Below are 20,967 nucleotides of genomic sequence, written 5' to 3' on the forward strand. Positions count from 1 at the left end.
CAATCAGTATTTCTAATAATTTAGAAGGAAAATATCACTTTTAAAATTGGAATTTGATTCAGGAAAAAATATTCCCATTTACTCTTGATAGACTTCAAGATAAAGCCTGTTCAACTTGGAAGGAGAAATGCTTAGGTACTCTTTTATGCAGCACTACCAAATGGCACTGTTTCTGTTGTTTCCAGAAAATACCTAACGTATATATCACAAGAACAATTCTGCTTCTTTCATCCAGGATATTTAAAGCCATCATTTATTCTTAAGAGGTCTGTGAATAAATGTTTATAGCTTCTTGGTGGTTTTTTTTTTCCAGTGGACATCACATGTTTTGATCTAGGTTACTTACCAGGGGCTTACATGCTGCTGATTTTGACTGAATTCTTCACTGATGTTATTGCATGCATGCTACCTATTTACCACCAATAGTGACTCTCCGTTGGTACCACTTGTAAAGTAAACAGCGAATTAACCACAGTTAAATCCCCAGTCTTGGAAACAGCAGCAAGACATTTTCCAGTGTGAACAATGTACAAATCAGAAACAGACGCAATGTGCCTGAGAAACAACAGTAAATGTAGAGTTTTCTGGCAGTGATGTGTTGGCTTGTGACATGCAATAAATGGCATTGTTGATATTTTAGGTAATGGTGCTTCACTGGGTATTTAGAACTTAATTCTGCAGCCCTGAGCAGTGGTAATGTTAGTGTAACACCAAGTTTTAATCCCATCAAAAGATCTGGCCTTGTTACTTAAAAAAGCAGTCAAGAGTATCTCACCCTTACACACTGGGTATGCTGGAGGCCCATAAGGTACAGTTATAGCTCATTCACTGCTATGGATAAATCTTATTCCATCTACTCCTTCTATAGTGTGTCTTATTTTTCCCATTCTTCAAACACCCAACTTGCTGTTGCATTCAAACCTTTCATTTCAATGTATTTTTTTCCTCTCCCCTTCCTATTTTTGGTGCAGTTCTGCAATTGGTCCCGCCCATGTGTGCCCAAGTACTGCACAGCAGCAGGCTCAGGGGGGCTGGAGCTCCAGCTGTGTGCACAGTGCTGACAGAGGCTTAAGCTGCTTTCCCCTTTGCTGCGTGGTGGGGATGGCTGTGGGATGCCTCTTCCTATGCAGCCTGGCAGCATGACAGTTTCATTTTTAAGCTATTTCCTTTCCCTAAGGTCCATATGGTTTCCATTCTCTGCTCTTCAATGTCAACTTATTAATCACTCAGCCTCTCGTCTAATACTGGATAAGACTATAAGCCTCTCCTTGCCTGCTTTTCATAAGGCTTCCATGTATCATATTAAGTTTGTAGTATTATTTCCTGACAAAAATGAGCTGAGATAATAGGTAATATTTCATTACCTTTTGTAATTTTTTTTTTAGTGCACCACATTTTTGTACCAGAGCATATTTTTAGTGAAGTTATTAAAAACACTGCCCTCTGGTTATAAGCAGGACTATTATCTGGTACTGATGAAATCATTGTACATTTGTTTTTTGTAAGAGAAAAACATAGTAAATACTTAACTTTTATTATCTCAGTTTGGCTACACTTTTAAAAGCTTTAAATATATATATATGTATAAAAATGAGATCATCAGATTTTATTTTGCTGGCTGATTGCTTTGTATAGCCTTCCAGTATGTGGCGCATTGGAAGTATCATCCACAACTTCTTGCTAACATGCTGATTAAAATTACAGGTATTCATCTATATTTGCGCCAGGCTCTTGGTAGTTCTACACTGGCAGAAGCAAGTAAATAATCTCATTGATTTCTGCAAGAGAAATGATGAAGGGAAAGGTCAATAGTCCATCCAAGCGTAGATGGTCCATTGGTTTAGTGCTTTCAAATACGAGAGCCATATGGGAAATGCATGTACAACTAGTGTGAGTCAACAGCAATGCTTGAATTCAAGGGTTTTCATAGGAAGTCATTTTGCTACTACAGCTCTACTAATCTGTGTATGAGGAGCGATTCTTCTCCGTGCTAATAACCTCTCTGCAAGGTTTCAAATTTTTGTTTCAATCTATGATGTGCTTTTCTTTCCACTCTTCTTCTGGTCACTTGGTATGGGAATGTTCTCAGGGGAGAAAGAAACTCTTCCCAAGTTCCTGGGTTTTTTTCCTGAGTCATGTAGCTGCATTATACAGAAGAGTGAAATCCCTGGGGAAATTCTGGGACCGTATGAACACGGCAGTCAAATCCACAGATGCCCTTTGCTCTGCCTTTTGGGTATCTTTTATTGAAGAGGCTAATGAATTATTAGACAACTTTCTCGCATGAGCAAGCCAGAGCCAGAATTTAAGCTTATGCATGCATATTTTTCATCCATGCAGAATAGCACAGATCTGAGCTCTTTAATTACTGTATAGAAGAGACTGTCCCTAGGCAACGGTTCTTATTTCACACTACCTCTTCCAGGAATTTTAGATAGCTTCTGCAACTTGTCACATCTCCTAATAGATGAGATTATGATTTCTTATAGCTCAGCACACAGTGTCCTGGAAGTCTGACCAATTAGGCTTATTCTTCAGCTGGATGAGTCACCCCATACATACTTTATAAGAAATGTTCAAATGGTTGGGTGTAGATGGGTTACAAGAAAATGGTGTTAAAATAATACTATGGTAGAGCCATCCATACATAAAAGAAATTTCTTCCATCATTTTACTCCTCCACAGAGAAGCAATGACATTTTTTTTGAAGCTGACTGGCAGTGATTTATAGACCTTACCTCCTCCATAGTGTTTATGCCTTTGGAGTGTGTCCCTCTAAGAAGTTTTTGAACTGCAGAGATCTTATTTCGCAGTAATGATGTATACCAAGGTTTCTGAGTCTGGAAGGGAATGGTGTCTGCTGTTTGCTTTCCATTTTGCATGCTTTGAAGGTAGCTCATGTTACCATGCTTTGCCATCCACTGGTGACAGCAAGGTTTGTTAGAAAAGGTATGCAAATGTAATGACTCTATTTGCCATGTTCCTTTGTGGGACAACAGATAATAACCTTTTGCCTTTGAGGTAGGCCTTACTGCTTCTTTTTCCTATGTTTTCCTATGTCACAGCTTTTAAGAACAATCTCTCTTATGTAAGCATCATAATTCCCTTATTTCTTTCTGTCAGTACTGAAATAAGAACAATGCTTTTTTGCTTTTCAAGCAGACTACCCATTGAATGAAGTCCTGTTACTTCTGAAGGATAGGATTTCCAGTGATTCCTTTTGTCTTCCAACCAGTCTAGATAACACAGAAATCGACAAGAAGCATTTTTAAGGTGGAGTGGATTTCTATCCATTTTCTTGACTGTCACTTAGCTGAGCTTAAGTTCAAGACATCAGCATCTTGCTTAAGAAGAAACAAGCTGGAGAGCAGTGCTGATGGCTTTTGTGCTTCATCCAATCAGACCCAGTGAGTTCAAGTAAACTTGTTCTAGCCCTGAGTTTGCCCTGAGTTTTCTAGCTCCAAATAGCACCAGAAAAGGTACTAGAGTGGCCTTTCAGTGCTGTTGTACAACATGGACCATTGGGTTAACACTCATTACTGAGTTGTGCAAATTGCTCTCTTTATTATAGTTATGTGCAACCAGTTTGAGTTCTGTTATCACTAAATGCCGTAGAGCTACTTGTGACTGCCTTTTCAGAGAGACAATGATTTAATGAGTATGAGTTAGGTGATAGTTACCTACCATGGTTATCTGACTTCTCAAGTCTTCCACAGTTCTTCCCTTTCCATGGATCATTTTCTTGAGAAAGTTGAAGTTCGGTCTTTCAGAGCTGGAATAATTAAACTGTGTTCTTGTCTTTAACAGAACAAATTGGGAGTGGGTGTATGGGGGAGAAACTGAGATATTTCAGATGTTTCCTTATGAGCAATTTATCTACCTGGGAAAATAATTTTCAAGTATTGAGCATTTCTTCACTGAAGAAGACTGGGAGCTTCACTCTTTTGCTACAAGTTGGCAAAATCCATTTTCAGAGTCATTGGCTGTGTATTCCATTCCTCTTGAGTACGCAATGACAGTATATTTCTTATCATTTGATCAGCCCTCTCATCCCTCCACCCTGAAACTGCTCAGAGACATGCAGATCCAGTAACTAGTGGATGTAATTATTCACCACATTTTTCATCAGGTTCTTAAAATATAGTGGAACCCATTCAAATGTTTCTATTACTGAAATGCTCATATTGAAACACTTTCCTCTGACCTAATATGAAAGACTTTGAACAAAACCGGTCTTCAGCCACACCCTACAGAACAGGCATTGATGCAACGATTGTTTATTATCTAAAACAAACCAGAAACTGAAATGTTTGGCTTCTAGTTAAGAAAGATTTTGTCTAGGGTAGAGCCAGGGCTTGATTTCCTGTTGGTGACAGCTTTGCTGAAATGAAAGATGCTTTCCCTGCTTACACCACTAGAATCTGACCCATTGAACCCCCAGGGTACTCTTGTAGTGAAAGGATCTTCACTTGACAGGCATTGCCATTTGGAGGAAAGGAAAGTCCTGGGCTGTATGCTAGTGGAGGTAGGTGGTTAGCAGGTCTTCATCAGTTTCTTTCTGCAGGTAAGAGACGCAGATATGGAGGCTCATTCACCCCCTTTGGGAGTTTTCAGCTACTATCAGGCAATCTCCTTTCCCAGGTGGCTCAGATGCAGAGTACATGTTCTTCTTGCAGGGGTGTCAGGCAGCTTTCGCTACACCTAAGTCTTCTCCCTACAGGGATGCAGTGACTTGTCTTTGGAGCCCAAGCTTTGCCTTGCCTTTGGAAATTGAGTATTTTCCACTGCAATGTGGAGTGTCACAGTTTCTCCTTTCTCAAAAACCCACTGCCTAGTCCTGCCTGGGTTTGAGTTTACTTATATCTGATGCAGACTAGCACCTGCATGGATTCAGGCTCTTACTTTTGGTATGCATGAAAGGAATTGAGAAATGTTGCTCATCATCTTTCTGCCGAGCTCAGAAATCATTCTTCTACTCCTCTGGCTGTAAATGGGGAGAGAAGAGGTTTGGTCATATCTGTCCTAGCTGGTCTTGCAGCTTGCATGAAAGTAGATTGATGGAGCCATTTGTGAACATCAGTGACAATTCAGAGCTTGGAGGATGAATCAAATGTGGCTTTGTGGTTCAGCTGCCAGAAAACAGATATTTCCGATCACATCCCCAGGTATGGTGCTATAAACTGCACAAGGTTTCCCCTGTCTGGGTAAAAGTCTGTGGTTTTTGTGAGTTCCCTGCTAATACCTGGCTTTCTGGTAAAGTCATGAAGAATTTCATGTCTAAAACACATAGAGGAAAAGTATATTTTGAGTTAACTAGAATGCTCTGTATAACTGGCTTAGGGCCCATTTAGCAAAGCAAAAATACCCAAACAAATGCCATGGCTTTTATATGAAATAGATTATTCCTTAAAGTATATTCTTGTTTTATATTCTTTTTTACAGAAACACACACATATACGCTTTTGCAAAGTCAGAAAACCCACCTCAAATATATTTTGTTTTTGCCACCTGTGAGCACTGACAGAGCAATCAGCTGCAGAGATTTGTTCAGGGTTAGTTTTTTCCTTTAACTGGTATTTGGAGAAAAGAAAAAAATTAATTGCTATGCAGAAAATGTCTAAAAATGGAAGTTGCAAAGAATATTCACATCTAAGGGTTTGTGGGATAGACCTGATGAATCCCAAACCATGTTATATGGGAGGAAGAAAGGAGTAGAAAGCTCAACAGACCCTTTGCTTTGGTACAAAATGCTTGAAAAAGATTTTTATAAATGACTGCATGGAGATACCCATTCTGCTAATTACAAAGTGTAATTGCAGTTTACATTTAGTCTGAATGATTTCTTACACTGCATCTTTACCTCCAACAACACAACGTTCTGGCACCTCTGTCACTCCACAGTAAACCCTATTTGTTGGGTAATTTTCTTGTCAGCAGGTGAGGTGGAATGAAATATGCTTAATGCTAGTTTGGCTCTTATAGCAAAAGGGACCAAATGGGATGGGGGAGGAAAGGGTTTTCAGCTGACTGAAGATAAGGCAAAGTTTATTGACTGTCATGAAGTGCATTTTGAGTCTTGTAGCCAAACCACAGAATGCTAACAAAAAATAATAATCAGGGAAGTGAAATGCTTCACTCATACTTTTTTCTTTTTTTCCATGTAATGTTTCATTCTATCTATTTATAAAGCAGCACAAAACCCTGATTGAATGTTAAATAGACCTGAGCTCCCTCTTGTTAGTACTTGCAGATGTATTAAGCCTGTTGGGTCAGATCCACAACTAATGGAAGTGGCCTCATGCCTTTGAAGGCATCATAATCAGCTGGCTTACTCATTTTTGTTGTTTGTTTTTTAAAGAGTAGCATTTGTAAGTCATTTGCAGCTATAAAGCTTCACATTTCTAATTTAAAATGTAAAGGCTTTTAATTCTTAAGTTACCCAGGGGACACTTTGCTCACCAAGACCTCACTTTGTCCTTGTATGAAGCACCCACACAATAAGAACAAGGTTTTTTGTAAGAGAAATGGGTGTACTGGACCATAAATACTGCCATCTTATTAGCTTGATTTCCTGACCCGTGGTAGTAGACATAGATGCTGAAATGCATGTGAATATATTGACCTTCCTGAAGGAACACACTTCCAATTTAATTCATTTTGTTGTTGTTTTGTTTTCTTTTTTAACCACAGGGGTGCACTGATCAAAGGTGTTTTAATTTGTGCAAGCTTGACCTTCAGTTTCATTTTACCTAAGATGTCCGTAGGACTGGGGAGTGGTAGGGAAAAAGATATCTTGTGCCCCGGCATACAAACATCTTAAATTGTTCTGGGCATTCTTTAATCCAGTCTTTTGTTGTTGATGGTTGACAAGGAAAATGATAGTGTTACAGGTAAAATGAACATATAAGAAAGCAATGTCTGAGGCAAACAGACACAAAAATGTGCCTGGAGGAATGCCATTTTGTGCCTTAGCCCAGTACAGCAGTGCTCGAGTCTGAAAGATTTGCTTTGAAAATTGCCCTTCCTGTGGAAGAAAGTAATTTCATAAAGCAAACAGACCTCAGCTTTTCCATAGCACTGGCCTGATCCTTGGCAGTGGGATGGTGTTGGTGCTGGAGTGGTTTTGCACACAACGGGCCCAGAGAAGGCCAAGCTTTTGGGGGCTTAGATGCTTCCAGGTTTGGGTAGATCTTGCTGGAGTTCCTGTGAGTACCATTCGGGAGCAAGCTGTGGAGCTGGACCTGAGTCAAAGAAGGCCAGTAGCAGAGCAAGGAACACAGCCTGTGTTTCACAGCTCTGTTGCCATGTGTTGATTCCTGAATCCACCCTTACTCAGGGCTCCTAGTGCTTTCCCTGCACCAAGTCCAATGTGAGGGATCAAGAAGAAGGAAAGATTTTGCATGTCTGAGACTCTTCAGAGGTTGAGTCTTGGCAGGCAAAGGGTAGGCAATGACACATTTTATTGATGACTTGATTTATCTTGTATTCATGTTAATGCATTTAAAAAGAGCCCTTGATGAGCTGAGGCATCCATTGTCACGTCCTACATGAAGTGGCTGGAGGAAATGTCACTGCCAAGGCTTTGCATGATGCAATGGAAGATGGCAGCACATTGCTGATGAAGGCTTAGCTGTGGAGATGATGTGTCTGACTGCTGCAATCCCACTTACTGAAAAAACGTCTCAAATTAGTCATCTGGAAGGAAGCCTCTTTCCAGCATTACTTATGGAATAGTCTGACAGGTGTCATTAGAAACATGGATTTGGGAAGAAAAGCACCTTTATAAGCAGTGTTTCTGAGTCACCCCACTTGTTTTATTTTGGGGATTTTCTTCTTTTCTTTTAAAGATAGCAGAGTCACAGAAAGAAGGAGGGAAAGCTTATGATAGTTGAGAAAGGAAGAAAATACCCTTATAGGAGGGAAGGGAAAAGACCTTCAAATACCTGTATGGTCTGCCAAAAAGGCTGTGTATTTATTTGGTGTTCCTAGAAACAATGTTATAGCATCTCAACATACAAGCCTATTGTGATGAAGAATTTTTGGTTTATGTCATTAAATGGCAAAAAAGCAAAAGCAGACCAAACAGAGCTTTTTATTTACTTCAGTGGAAATTACTGATATTCAGTGGTGGAGGCATCCTTATGGAAAATGGCATTTTAGAACTTCCACAAGGAACTGGGGCTTGGAAACGGAGCCATGAATTTTCCATTCAAGGGGTTTGACTTGGCACAGAAAGATGTCATGCAGACCGCAGCTGGCATCAGACACAGTTAAAAAGATCTGAGGCTATTAGTGCCTAAACAGCCACTAGAAATTATATTACATGATGGAGACTGGCTAATATAATTGAGCCAGCTAGTTATTGTGTGCATAATTTAATTATTTGACAAATTGCTTAGAAACACGGTGTTCTTGTTCCACACTCGTGCTGCACTCACAGTATTATGAGGCACAGAGCAGAGAATTGGTGGGTATGTGGTCATCTTGGAAGGTAGATATATTTCTTTTTAAGATTTGCACTGTTGGAGAGGTTCACTGGTGTACTGGTGGTGGGGTGATGTATGCAGAGACGGGCAGAGCCATGGGGACATGGCTGGGATAGCAAACTGACACAGAGACAGCTAGTTTTGCTTCAAGCGGATACCTCTGAGGCTTTAGGGTAGTTGCAGAAATAACCCTTTCTTTTATCTACTTGATGAGTCTTTTGGACTTTGCTGGGCAGGTTGGGCTGAAAGGAACCCACGAAATAGTGGAGCAGATGTGAGATGTTTTTGGACCCCAAAATTATGCAGTCCTCACGGATGGTGTTCAGTGTTCTTAGTAGAACTGGGGCCAAATTGGATTATGGCTATGAATTCTAAGGAAAAGGACCAAAAAAACCCTAGCCCTTAAGCTACATGTAAGAAGCCATGCAGCACTAAGAAATACTTTCCCATAGCTCTGAAGATTTTGATACATGACTAAGGACATTTCCCTCTCCTAAGAGATGCTGCTTAAGAATCTGGACACCACCTGGAATAAAGCTGTGCTGTAATAATGAAAGACAAATCCTACACCTTCTTGAACAGTACCAAGCAAAAATGAAGACCCAATTGTGTCTCTTTTTTGCCCATTAGCCTTCCAACATATCAGAGGCTATGCTGTTGCCATAAGATCAGCAAAATCAGCAACTTATTAGAAAAAGATTTGTAACAATCTGGAGTGAAATGACATATTTTAAGAAGTACAGCCAAATAATTTTTACTTGCAGAACAGATCAGGCTGTATTAGAGGGTCCTGGGCAAAGCACCACACCGTTTCTTTGGCTGAGTCTAAGTAGGGGAGCAGCTCTTCCTGGGGTGTTTCAGATTCCTCATCCCCGTGGTGTCCCATCATGCTGTGGCGCCCTCCCTGCCTACGTGCCTGAGTTTTCTTACAATAGCAACATGGATTCAAATGATGGGATGGTTTGCACTTGGATTTCATCCTGACATAGAGGTGCAAGGTAGCCAGGATAGATGGCTAGATCCTGGGTCTTTCACTTTAGCTGTAGCTTTCAGGTAGAGATCTAATGTTGTCAATCTTATGTCTTATTATCAGCTGGAAGAAGTTAGAGGATGAAGGGGAAAAAATTACCCACTGGAATTTTTCAGTTAAGCAGAAATCGTTGTAATGGAATCATGAGTGTACGAACATATACCGAGGTGCCCTTACAGCTGAAACCTTTCTACTGCATGGCAAGACCTCTGGGACTCCTCCTGTGGCAAATGGATTGATGACTTGTGATATTTTCTTCTCTCGCATGCAGGTTAACTGGGTTGCCAATGGAGATAGGTTTCCAGGTGTAATGGCGTGGCCATAAACTGTGGAAAGAGCCTTGTTGCCTATCCAAGCATAGCTCTTATGCTCTTCTGTGCAAATAATCTTGACAGAATTCTTGACAGGAATTCAATTTTGTTCATAACATGTTTTGCCTCATTCAGAGTCTTTCTTCTTCTACAAAGAGAAAATTAAACCCAAGAGAATTTCTTCAACTGAACTGACTATTAAAGGTCACAAAAATTTCCTAATATCCGCAACACTGAAGGTATCTTGTAAACCAGGCATGGCAGTGGCAGTGGCATTGGCATCCTTTCCTGACAAACGTGAAGAAGGTGAAACTGCAGTGCCAGAACAGACACAGGCATCTGGCTTCTGAGGTCCCTTATTCACATCCCAGCTGCTAAGACTAGGAAGACTGTGCAGAATTTTGTAGGGACTTTTCCATGGTAAATGATCTTTACCTGGCAATTAAAGTGATCTCTACAGTAACACACAACTCTGCATTCTGAGAGCATTAGCTTTTCTCTTGGTGCTGCTTGTCTGTCTAGTTTTCCTATGGGCAGCAATGCTTTTCTTTTTCTGGTGTCTTCTTTGCTGTACTCCTCTTTTGAGCATATATAAGCATATATATTGCATGCTCTGAGCAGTGAGAAAGGTGTCCAGAGTCAAGCATCTATTTGCCAGGTTTAGAAGAAAAATCGTGCTTGATAGCTAAGAAGTGCCACCCATGCTGATGAAACCCCCGTGTGCCAGCCTCTTACAAAAGCTGCATGAGCATAGAAGAGAAATTCAGTGCTGTTTTCATCAGACAGATTGATAGAGATCACATCACCTGTTTGCATCCTGAGAATTGCTCCACTTAGGTGGTAAATGAAGGGTAGTTTCAAATGCCTGGGTACCTGAGGCTTGTGCCTGATCCAAAACAGCATGTGGTACATGTCGTGTTCCTCCAAAGCTGGACTGACTGCAGCTGTTTTCCCCTCAAAGAAACGGCAGCACAGTGTTTTTTCCAGATGAATTTTAGACAGCTGATGATAAGGCTGCTGCCTGAGTATGAGCAGTGATGAGTTTGAGCTTTAGTAGTGGAGCACAAGGATTGCAGTGCTGGACCAGAGGAGATGACCATCTCATCTGGAAATCCGTTTTAGTGACCCAGAGGCAGATGTGTCAAGGCAATGTGTGAAAACCCAAAATGGACAATTTCTCACCCTTCTGAGGAAACCTGAGCCTGCAAAAGGTGCCTACTGATTCTAGTGTACTGTAGGAAACTAAAGGAGATTTAGACACCCAACTGCCTTTGTGGGTTTGTGTCTAAATGTTTGGTTCATGCCATCAAATATGAGAACTTGGTGGAGGTAGAAGGGGCTGTCCCCTTTGTTTTAAGCCCTACTTCAAGACATGTGGAGGCTCTCTATATGAATGTCTCATCTTTTTGGAACCTTACTGAGCTGCTTTTGCCAACCCCATTGTACAGAGTAGATTTGTTAGATTGTCATTTATTTAACTGACTAATTGTGGTTTGGGTTAGAAAAAACTCCACTTCTTCAAAAAGTGTTGCTTCAGTTTTGCAGGATGTCTTCTGCCGTGTTTCACTGTTGCATTTGAATGCCCTTGTTATTTTCTCTCCCTATCTATTTTTCTTTTTACCATTTTTATACTGAGTCCTTGCAATCTGTGACACCATCAGCAGAGCCTGGGAACAAAGCATAAAGGTGGAACAACAAGCCCTGACACCAGGGCCATGATTATAGGTTATGTTCCTCCAGCTGCTAGTGCAAGTAATATGTGACTTTAAGCGGGAACAAACGCACACCCCCCACATCTCACCAGCACAGTCTGGATGCTGAATACTAATAGAGAGCCGTCTGCATCCAGTCCCCACTGGGAAAAAAAATATTTGTCAACTGAGTTCCAACAGTGCATAAATTTGAAGGAGCTGCCATCTGCTGACAGACCCTTCCCCCACTGCACTGCCTGTAAATCCTTCCTTATAAATATCTGCTCTGTGAGGAGTGTTCCCATCAACCTCCGTTCAGGATCCACCTTTCCCCTCTTCCTTCTTCCCCCTAGGTATTTCCAGAGAGTTCAGGTTTCCCAGGACTCTAAGGCACCAGAATACCTCACTGGTTTGCATGGCAGTCAGTACCAGCCCAGGGCACAGAGCCTGCAGACTCTGTGGTATGTTATCAGTATTGCTGCCAAAGCCCCTAACCTTGATTTTTGAAGTGACATGCATCTCCCTACTCTTCTTCCATGGGGAATGGTGGTGCACACCCTCTCTGTATAAGAGCACAAATTTTTGCCAAGGAAAACAATAAGGAATAAAAATGTAGAAACCTTGCAGTGGAAAAGGCTATTAAAAGAATGCCCTGCTGTTTGGATGTGCCATTGTTCTCTGCTTTGCTTTTAAATAAGGCTTTTCATTGTTGCTAGAGAGGGAATAAGGGTTTGGGTTTTTTTTGATGGAAAAAAAAAGTCATGAGCAGCTGTTGAAATCAAAGAGAGTGGGAGCAATACTTAGATGGACAGCATGAAAGCCAGGTTAACTGGAATACCATTGCAATTAGATGTCATCTCACTGGAGCAAAACCTACTGACAGCTGACGTCCTGTTGCTTGATGAAGATACATCCTTTTTTTAATCTGTGCTGTGAAAATGCAACACGTGCTTCATCTATGGGGAAGGTGGGGAGGAACCAAGCCAAGCACACTGTTGTTGATGGGAGGTTGACGTCATCTTTCATGGATGTAAGGGCCTCTTTCCATGTTCTGTGGAGGCTGGGGAGGTTTTTGGTGTCGTAAGGCTGTTGTCTCTTCTCCATTCCAGCAGACACTCCCCTCTTAAGGGAACCTTTGGGAATCATATGAGACTTTGGGGAAAGGGCAGGCAAATATCCCCCCTTCTTCTACCCACTCGAGCAGTCACACATGACAGATTCATGCCTGCAGCACTTCCAGGTTTTATCTGCTTGCTACATTTTATTTCCCCTCTGTGAGTGTTTATATTGCTTAGAGACTGCCAAGGTTCATGTTAATCATAAAAAAAAGTGGAGGTTTATTAAGTATTGCAGCTCTGTGATTTTTTGGTGTTTGAATGTCAATGAAGCTTCTGCTCCAGAATAGCTAGAGAGGTGGATCTTAGCTCTGGCATGGCAAAATATCCAGGGATGAATTTTTCTTCCCTTTTCTCCAGGTTTTAACATTTTACATGACATTTCATCCCAGAGCAATTTTACACTGTGTATCATCATGTGGAATATTGTGTCACGCTGTAATTTTGCAAGTGCATGAAAGGAGGAGCGAGGTGAGAATGGGCTTAATTACACCCCAGAGGGAGGGGAGAGCTCAGTGAAGTGACCCGCTCCTGGGAGGTAATGAATTGGGTGTCAGCACTTTCTGAGCAGAGGAGGATTTATTATTTTTAGGGGTTCAGTGGGCAGACAAGAGGAAAGGAACCCGACAAGTCACATTACTAATGGTCATTTCCATAGGCTGTGCATGTACGTGGGATTTAACAAAGGAAGGGACATTCATTCTTGCTCCAGGCAGCTGAGTTCTTCCTTTTCTGAAGACTAAAGGAGGAACTTGGCTGATTTAACTGGCTCAGGGTGAGAAGCCTTCAAAGGAACTCTGTTGTCAACTCCTGGGGAAGGCAGACACCGTGGTTCTGGGACAGGGAGGCAGCTCATAGTTCAGGGATATCCCACTTTCACTGATGCAGAGGGGCAGGAAGGAACCTCAGAGCAGGAGGAATAGTAGCATAGGGTGTGTGCATCCTGCTCGTGTGCAGCTCGTGCTAGTGCTGAAGAGGAAGGTTGTATTTACTAAAGAGAAGAGGTCCTTTCTCACTGATTTACACTGTATGCTCCCAGGTGGCATTTGGTATAATTTCATTACCCTTTGTCTCTTCCTTTGCCCTCAGCACAAGTTTGTTCCTTCAGCTTAATCCAAGCAATATTTCCTTTTTTTTCCAGTGTACATTGTATTTAGGGAAGAGCAAGCAAACTGGAGAGCTGAACAGTTCTTATTTTCTGAATTTCTAGCCAGGGCTGCCCTACAGCATTGCTTTGGTACAGCAAGATCTACTTCTTGCTTCAGTGCCTTCAGGCTAACCTCGAAGGGGACTTACATGTGTCATTGTCATCTTTGTATTACTTTGCATTAAATTGATTGTGGAGGAAGTACCTGGCTTAACATGCTCCCCTTTTAAATGAGGAAGTGTTGATGAACATATGTTCCACAGGGAAAATGCTCTTCCATAGTGGCATGCCACACCTGGGTTGTGATAGTTCTTTTTGGAGAGGGGTCATTTTAGCCAGGTCTCCTGTTGGAAGAAGTAGAGAGTGTTGGCATGCTTAATCCAGGAGCTCTCTCCTTTTGACTGTACTTTTTCAAAGGGACATTTTTCATTTTTTCAGGTTATAACTTCTTTCATATTATAACTTCTTTTGGGGCAGAAATCATGGTAAATTCCATTTCCATCTCAATGAATCCAACCAAGACTTCTTCCTCTTAAGTACTGTGGAAAGGGGTATGGCTTCCTTGGGTTGGGAACCCATGGGCTACCATAAAGCTGGTCTGAAATATTTCTACGCAAACTTGCAGGCAAGTGTGCTTTAATGGAGAGGAAGTGGAGCCCATATTTTCTTGGTCAGACTACCTGCAATTCATACAACTGTACTCCTTTACTATCAGCTACCTTTTGAGCACACCAGGACTCTTGCACATGTTCTCTTATGAGATCCAGCAGTAAGTGCTTCTCCCTCTGCAGCTGCCTTTTGCTTAATTGACCCATTTTGCAGCAGATTAGGCCCCAAGGAGGAGGTTAATATGAGCAGTTATTGTAAAAGGCAGGTTGAGGCTTCAGTGAACTGTTCATCATTGGAAAAGCCGGTTAGCCTCAATCTTCTTACCCTTTACACTTTATTCTAAAATATTCTGGCTTAACAATGAACTTATGAATATCTCCTGCTAGGTACAGTCTCCACACCTCTCTATCTCCTGACTTTTGAAGTGAGTTTATTCGATCAGATTTAACACCAGGCATGCAAATTTACCTTCACTCTGTTGTAAAACAGCCACGAAAACTGTAGCTCTGGATCTTCCAGCTCTGCAGGTAGCATTACCAGGGTTGCTTTAGCTTCTGTGAGTAACAGTCCCAACATGCTGTGTGCAATGTGGGAATGCCTCTCGCCAGGCAGTGCATCTTTCTGCAAGATTGGTGAGGGTGAGAAATCTTTTCCTGCACTGCAAGCAATTACAGTGGCCCTTTGAGATTATGCAGGGATTGCATATCCTATAGGTTCTCAAAATTACAGCTGCTATGGTAACCAAAAGAGAGAATTAGAGCAAAATTTGGTATGAAACAATGAGCATTAAGCAATTTGTATATCTTTATTGATATAACATTAGTGATATTACATAATATCGTTATATTAATATTATATTGATGAATTCTCTTTATAAGCTGATGTTCCTGACAAGCCTGTGCACTACTCAGTAGGAATTTTCTCTGCATTTCCCTACTTCCTACCATCACAATTCTCCTGGACATTTGTTAAGGGACAGCTTCTGCTTGTACCTACTATTCAATTTCCTTACCCATATCAGAAAATAAAGAGGATTGTGACAGAAGTGTAACAACAAAATGGTGGATAAGCCCTGTATGACTAGATGGAGCTGGAAAATTTGTGGCTCTTCCTTGCTAGGGCAGTAAATAATAATAATTGGTTTCCTTTAGTACAGGTAGATGCAGCCCTAATACTGGGACGGGGGCATGTTTTGGAGGTTTTTGGTATGGTGGTAGCATGCCTGCAGGCAGGGGTATTAGTCAGGGTCAGGCACACAGCCTCAGCCACATCCTACCATTGTGGCAGCCTCAGTGGATGGCTTTTGATTTGCAGCCATGGGATCAGCTTCTGGTGCCAAGATTAGAAATTGGGATTCAGAAGGAAACAGATTGCGGTTGTGGGTAGGAAAAAGCCTCACTGATGGCTGTCCCTGCTGTAAAACTCATGCCTGACCTCAGATGTTTGCTGTAGGAACTTCCTCAGTGTGAGCTCTCACAGGCTCACCGAGCTCAGGAACATTGCAGCCCCTTCCTGGTGCAGGCAAACATCCTGCAAAAGGCATTGCTGCTGGGTGCTCAGTGCCAGTGCTGGGAAGCCACAGCAGCTTTAAATGCTTCCTCTACTCCTGCTCCCACCCCCATCATCCCAATGATTTCATTTGATTAGGAACTCTAGTTTGCATGGTAACACTGGAGCCCCAGGGATTATGACATTTTTTTCATGCCAATCCAGATCAGTGTGAGACAGCAATCTCAACAGGATGGGTTGCTGTAATTCAGGCAGTACAAGTTCAGAGCCATTTATGCTGCATTTGTGAAATTACCAGCTGGGACCAAGAAAGCTTCTGGGAAGGGGAAAAGGCGAGTGCGTTTGGGACCCTTGCTGAGTCCTTAGGGAGGGCACAGCTCAGCTAAAATCAAGGATCAGGGCCTCAGTATGGACATCTGAAAGGGGACGGGAAACTTGCTGTTGAAGGAACTGTTTAAGAGGGAACTGGAAGGGCTGGAGAGAAGGGAGCTAAAGCAGAGAATCAGAATGGTGCAGCAAAGTAACCTACTTGTGAATGAGCAGAGAGGGAATATCTGAGCCCCAAAGATGGTATTGAGTCTGGTACCTCCAGCACCAGCATCTGCTTTTGGATGTGCTGCAGGATTTACATGATGGGCTTGTTTGGTTCAGGGTGGTTGAGGTATTGCCCTTTTACAGCTCTAATAGAGGATTCCCTTTTTCCCACCCTCCTTTCTGCAAGGTACTTGATGCACAACTTAACCCTATAGCATTGCCCAGAAGGCACAAAGACATGAATGCTACAAAGGCTTCATTCTTCCTACCAGCTCACCTACCACTGCTATCAGAAAAAGCAGGATCTCACCATGGTCATAAGGCAGTTTATCTGCACAGATTAGACCCTGAATGTGAGCTCCAGCTGCTGGTGGATCCTGCTGGGCCAGCAGATGATGCTGCTGATGGAACAGCTGAGAGTATGGGAACACAAAGCCACCAAATGCCTCAGCAAAACCCATACATTTGCAAGGGGTTAAACCCAGGAATGTGTACTCCTGAAGGTCTGGGGGGGGGGGATGGATGGGAATGATGTGAGAATTCAGGGCTATTGGATCTAGCATTCGTTAAATTACCATGCTTTGTTAAGTACTGCACAGTGAAGACTGCAGTCTGTTAGAATGGCTGTTACTGTAAGTCATTTAATTATGAGATTGCTCATATGCCATTTTAACATATGTAGAGTAACATTATCCCTCTTTCGTAGGTCACTATTCTCATAAGTCTGGCTCTTGCATTCCTTGCCTGCATAGTGTTTCTTGTGGTATACAAAGCCTTTACTTATGACCACAGTTGCCCAGATGGATTTGTTTATAAGGTAAGAAACTTCAGATGGATGAATTGCCTGAGATAATGATAGACTTTAATTGACTGCATGGTTACAGTTCTAGTCTGTTTTTTTGACCGGGCCAAACAGAACATTTGGCAAGAATGTGTTGAAATGGGAAAAGTGTTATGGGAAATGTGGACTTGCATCTGCCTCCATCAACTACTGTTACACTGTAATTGTTGGGATTAGCATGATGTTCAGGACAGATGTTCAGGAGCAATCCCTCATATTTGTGAATGGATTTATTGCAGCTGGAATCCCGCATTTCCTTCCCACACATTCAAGTGATTGAGGTTTACTGGGATACATTTTAATGGAAAGCAAATTCCCAGAGTGCTGGCACATGTGCCCTTTGTGAAAGAAATCCAGATTTGCCCATGTATTTTCTTTTTAGGTGCATTTGAGGCTCTATTAAGAACAAGACCATGTAACTGCATTGCTAAAACTCCACTGCCCACTGATTTGATAGTGAATATTCACAGAACTATTTGCCTGGTCAGTTGAGATTTAAAGAAACACCCACAAACATTTGCAAAATAGTTCTTACTGTGAATAAACTCATAAACTCATAGGAGTCTTGACCACACTGGGGGTACTCTGTGGGCTGGAAAATAGAGTAAGGATGTTGATTTATTAGTCATTGTGAATTATTCCCTTAGGTTATATAAAAATGAAGTTAGAGCCATGAATTTCAGCATCAGATCCAAACGTGAACTTCTGAAAAGATTAAAGGCTTTGGACTCAGATTTCAGCTGGTCACATTGAACTGGGAGCTGGGGGAACTCATAATAAAATAATTGTACCTGGATCCCTTTCTGTCCTTCAACTTTAGTGAATACCAACCAGACTGATGTTTGTTACCATTTGGTTGCTCTTTTACAGCTGTTGCAAACCAAATAGATTTATCTATGCAGTTGTTAGCAAATGAGTGTCCATACTAGCACAGAGGAGATGCATGGGCAGTGTCTGCCCAAAGAGCTCTGACAAGGACTGGCCAGTTGGATTATGCTTCCTATCATCTCTGACCAAGGTGGTCATCCTACAGGTCAGAGATAACACACTGCAACAGAGCAGCATGTAAGCAGCTTACTCTGTCTCTGGTTGTCCTCTACCTGTCTGAGGATTAATTCAGGACATAGCTCTGCAGAGCTTTCAGTCCAGCATGTGGCAGGAGCTGCTCATCCAAGCTTGCTAGGACTGCAGCGAGGGGTCTTGGTCTCTGTGCATACCAGGAATGTACCAAACCAGTCAGACCTTCATTTTACAATCCCCATCTCCCATCCATCGATGAAATCAGCTGCCATCAGGGTTGCCAATAGCAACAGGTTTTGAAGGCTGTGCCTGAATCTAAACTTTGTGCATTCCTGCAGCGTTGAAGGGCAGTGAGGGCTGTGCAGCAGATGCTCTGGCTACAGCAAGTCTGAGTCAAATGTCATCCATGAGAACAGCTAACCCTATGATTTTTAAAGTGAGAGCCTCAGACCAGCGGGACCATTCTTGATGTCTCTTGCTTTCTCCCCCTTTCCAGCACAAGCGGTGCATCCCGGCCTCTCTGGATGCGTACTATTCCGCACAGGATTCCAACTCCCGGGGCAGGTTCTACACTGTCATCAGCCACTACAGCATGGCCAAGCAGACCAGCTCCCGGGCTGTATCACCCTGGCTGTCTTCAGGATCGGTAAACCACGAAGCCAAGGCTGCCAAGACAGAAGGTCACTAAAATTAACAAGTGGTGATGAGCCAAGCGTTGGGGGGGGGGACGGACACCACCATGTCTATACTGCATTGCTCTAAGCTGAGGGTGCTGTGCTAACAGCATGACAGGAATAAATAAAACCCAAATGCAGGAGTCATCTTAATGGATATTTCTTTTCGTGCATTGTTCTTGTTGATTTGTTACTGAGTCGAGCTCTTGTACAAAGGCATGTTTGATGTTTGACTGTACCTTACGATGTAAAAATATTTTTAAATCATTGCTTAACTATTTGTTAGAAAAAGAAATTAAAAAACAAAAAAAGCAAATTAGATAAACAGCCAGAGAGGATAAAAGCAGCAAAGAGAATCCTGCAAAGCTGGAAAGCTGTGACAGAGGCTTAACATTCAGTGAAGGAAAAGCTGAAAGCCTTTTGAGAGAAGGGATAGAAAGAACCTGGTACAAAGACATTGTGATGTTGCTTAGCTTGCCACAGGGGCAGGGGGAAAATATTGCTGTCAAACTGAATCTAGCATCAGTGTTCATTTGCTGATAAATAGAAGCATCCCCTCCTTCCTCAAACATACACACACGGAAACACACGTGTACACACACCCCTGCACAGTGGCCTAAGTAAATCCAGAAAGATCTAGGCATTCATAATGAGCAACCACTGTGCTGGTGATCTTGGCTGGGCTCTGAGGCTGAAATCCTGGTTACTATTTGGATATGGAGCACAATGGAAGCAGACAGAAGCTGCTATAGTGATATCATGAATATACTTCTTAATGCAGGACTAGGAGTCAGGAGATCAGGGCTTTATTTCTGCTTCTGGCACAAATTTCCTGCATGAACTTTGGCAATTCTCATGAAGCTTCATCCTTTGGGACCTCTCTCCTGAGTGTCACCAGCAGACAAAGAAATGCCATTGTGAATTGAGGAGCCTCTCAAGAGTGGTGATAGTGTAGAATAGTATTGAGCCTTTAACTTCTCAGCCCCTAATTTTCTCTCACACCTGGAATGGGATACTCTTGCTTCCCTCCTTCAGTGTCAGGTACTTTAGTATTTAATGTCATTCTAAGTAAGTAGAGAGGGATGGCTGTAGCATGCTCTCAGAGTCCAGGAGTCCCATCAAACCTCTGCTTGCAAACACAGACCAGACCCCAAGCTTAATCCAGTCCTGGCTAACGTAAAACATCCTCTCCCCACAAATGGCATGTGCAATTAGTGCAGTCTGGTGGGATTTAAAAAAGGTTTCTCCTTTTTCAGAGCTGCAAGTCATTGCTGCAAGGCAGCTCTGCTCCTTGGTAGCGCAGGCAGGGCGAGAGTGAGCAGCAGGAGCAGAGTGCATAGGGAGGGCAAGGATCACATTTGATTAAGGCTGCTTTTTCAGACTTGTGGTAGACTGGGATGGAAATTAGGAACCGGCCCCTTCTTCCCCTGCATTGGGCAGTTTTGCGCTCCATTTTGCATACATAAACACTAGAGGGTGTTAAATGAGGGCAGAACTCCTCAGTCCTAACAGGCATCATGATAAATAACTGTATAGTGTAGCTAAAAATGTAGTGCCAAATGCCATTGTCTGATTTCCTATCCTTCTTCCCCTTCCACCTGTAAATCCATTTCTCTCTCACAGTGTACAAACCACCCCCTCCACCAACAATCAAAACTCCAGCAAACCACTGAACAGTTTATAATTTTGTGGTGTATTTTTTGTCAGTAGGTAGCAGAGACTGAAGTATTTTTTGGTGTAATTCTTGAACTTTTCTGACGGGATTAAAATAAAGCTAGATGTGACTGAGCGTCCCTGTGGCTCTGGCAGGTTTTCTTGGGGTGACTCGTGCCATGGGCTGGGAGGTGGTGGGAGGATGTATGTGTGCCTGGTGCTGCCAGGAGACTGCACCTCTGCATGGGACCTGGGGTGACTTATGGATTCCAAGAGGCTTTTTCAGAACTTGCTACTTTCGCATGGGGCTAATTCAGTATGTTCCTGCCCATTTTTCAATTGTATAT

The 20,967-nt window shown here is 42.3% G+C and overlaps 1 protein-coding gene across 1 annotated transcript in view; it reads left to right on the forward strand.

Moving 5' to 3' along the window:
• The window catches only part of NSG2 (neuronal vesicle trafficking associated 2), a 36,306-nt gene extending 15,550 nt beyond the window's left edge, over nucleotides 1–20,756 (forward strand). Inside the window, exons 4-5 of the mRNA XM_034067175.1 lie at nucleotides 17,139–17,249; nucleotides 18,790–20,756. Of these exons, the coding sequence (XP_033923066.1) occupies nucleotides 17,139–17,249; nucleotides 18,790–18,981 (303 nt within the window). The 3' untranslated portion in view covers nucleotides 18,982–20,756. The remainder of the gene's footprint in view (nucleotides 1–17,138; nucleotides 17,250–18,789) is intronic.
• Nucleotides 20,757–20,967: the final 211 nt, after the last annotated feature.

Source organism: Melopsittacus undulatus, chromosome 10 (genome assembly GCF_012275295.1).
Source record: "Melopsittacus undulatus isolate bMelUnd1 chromosome 10, bMelUnd1.mat.Z, whole genome shotgun sequence".
Lineage (NCBI taxonomy): Eukaryota > Metazoa > Chordata > Aves > Psittaciformes > Psittaculidae > Melopsittacus > Melopsittacus undulatus.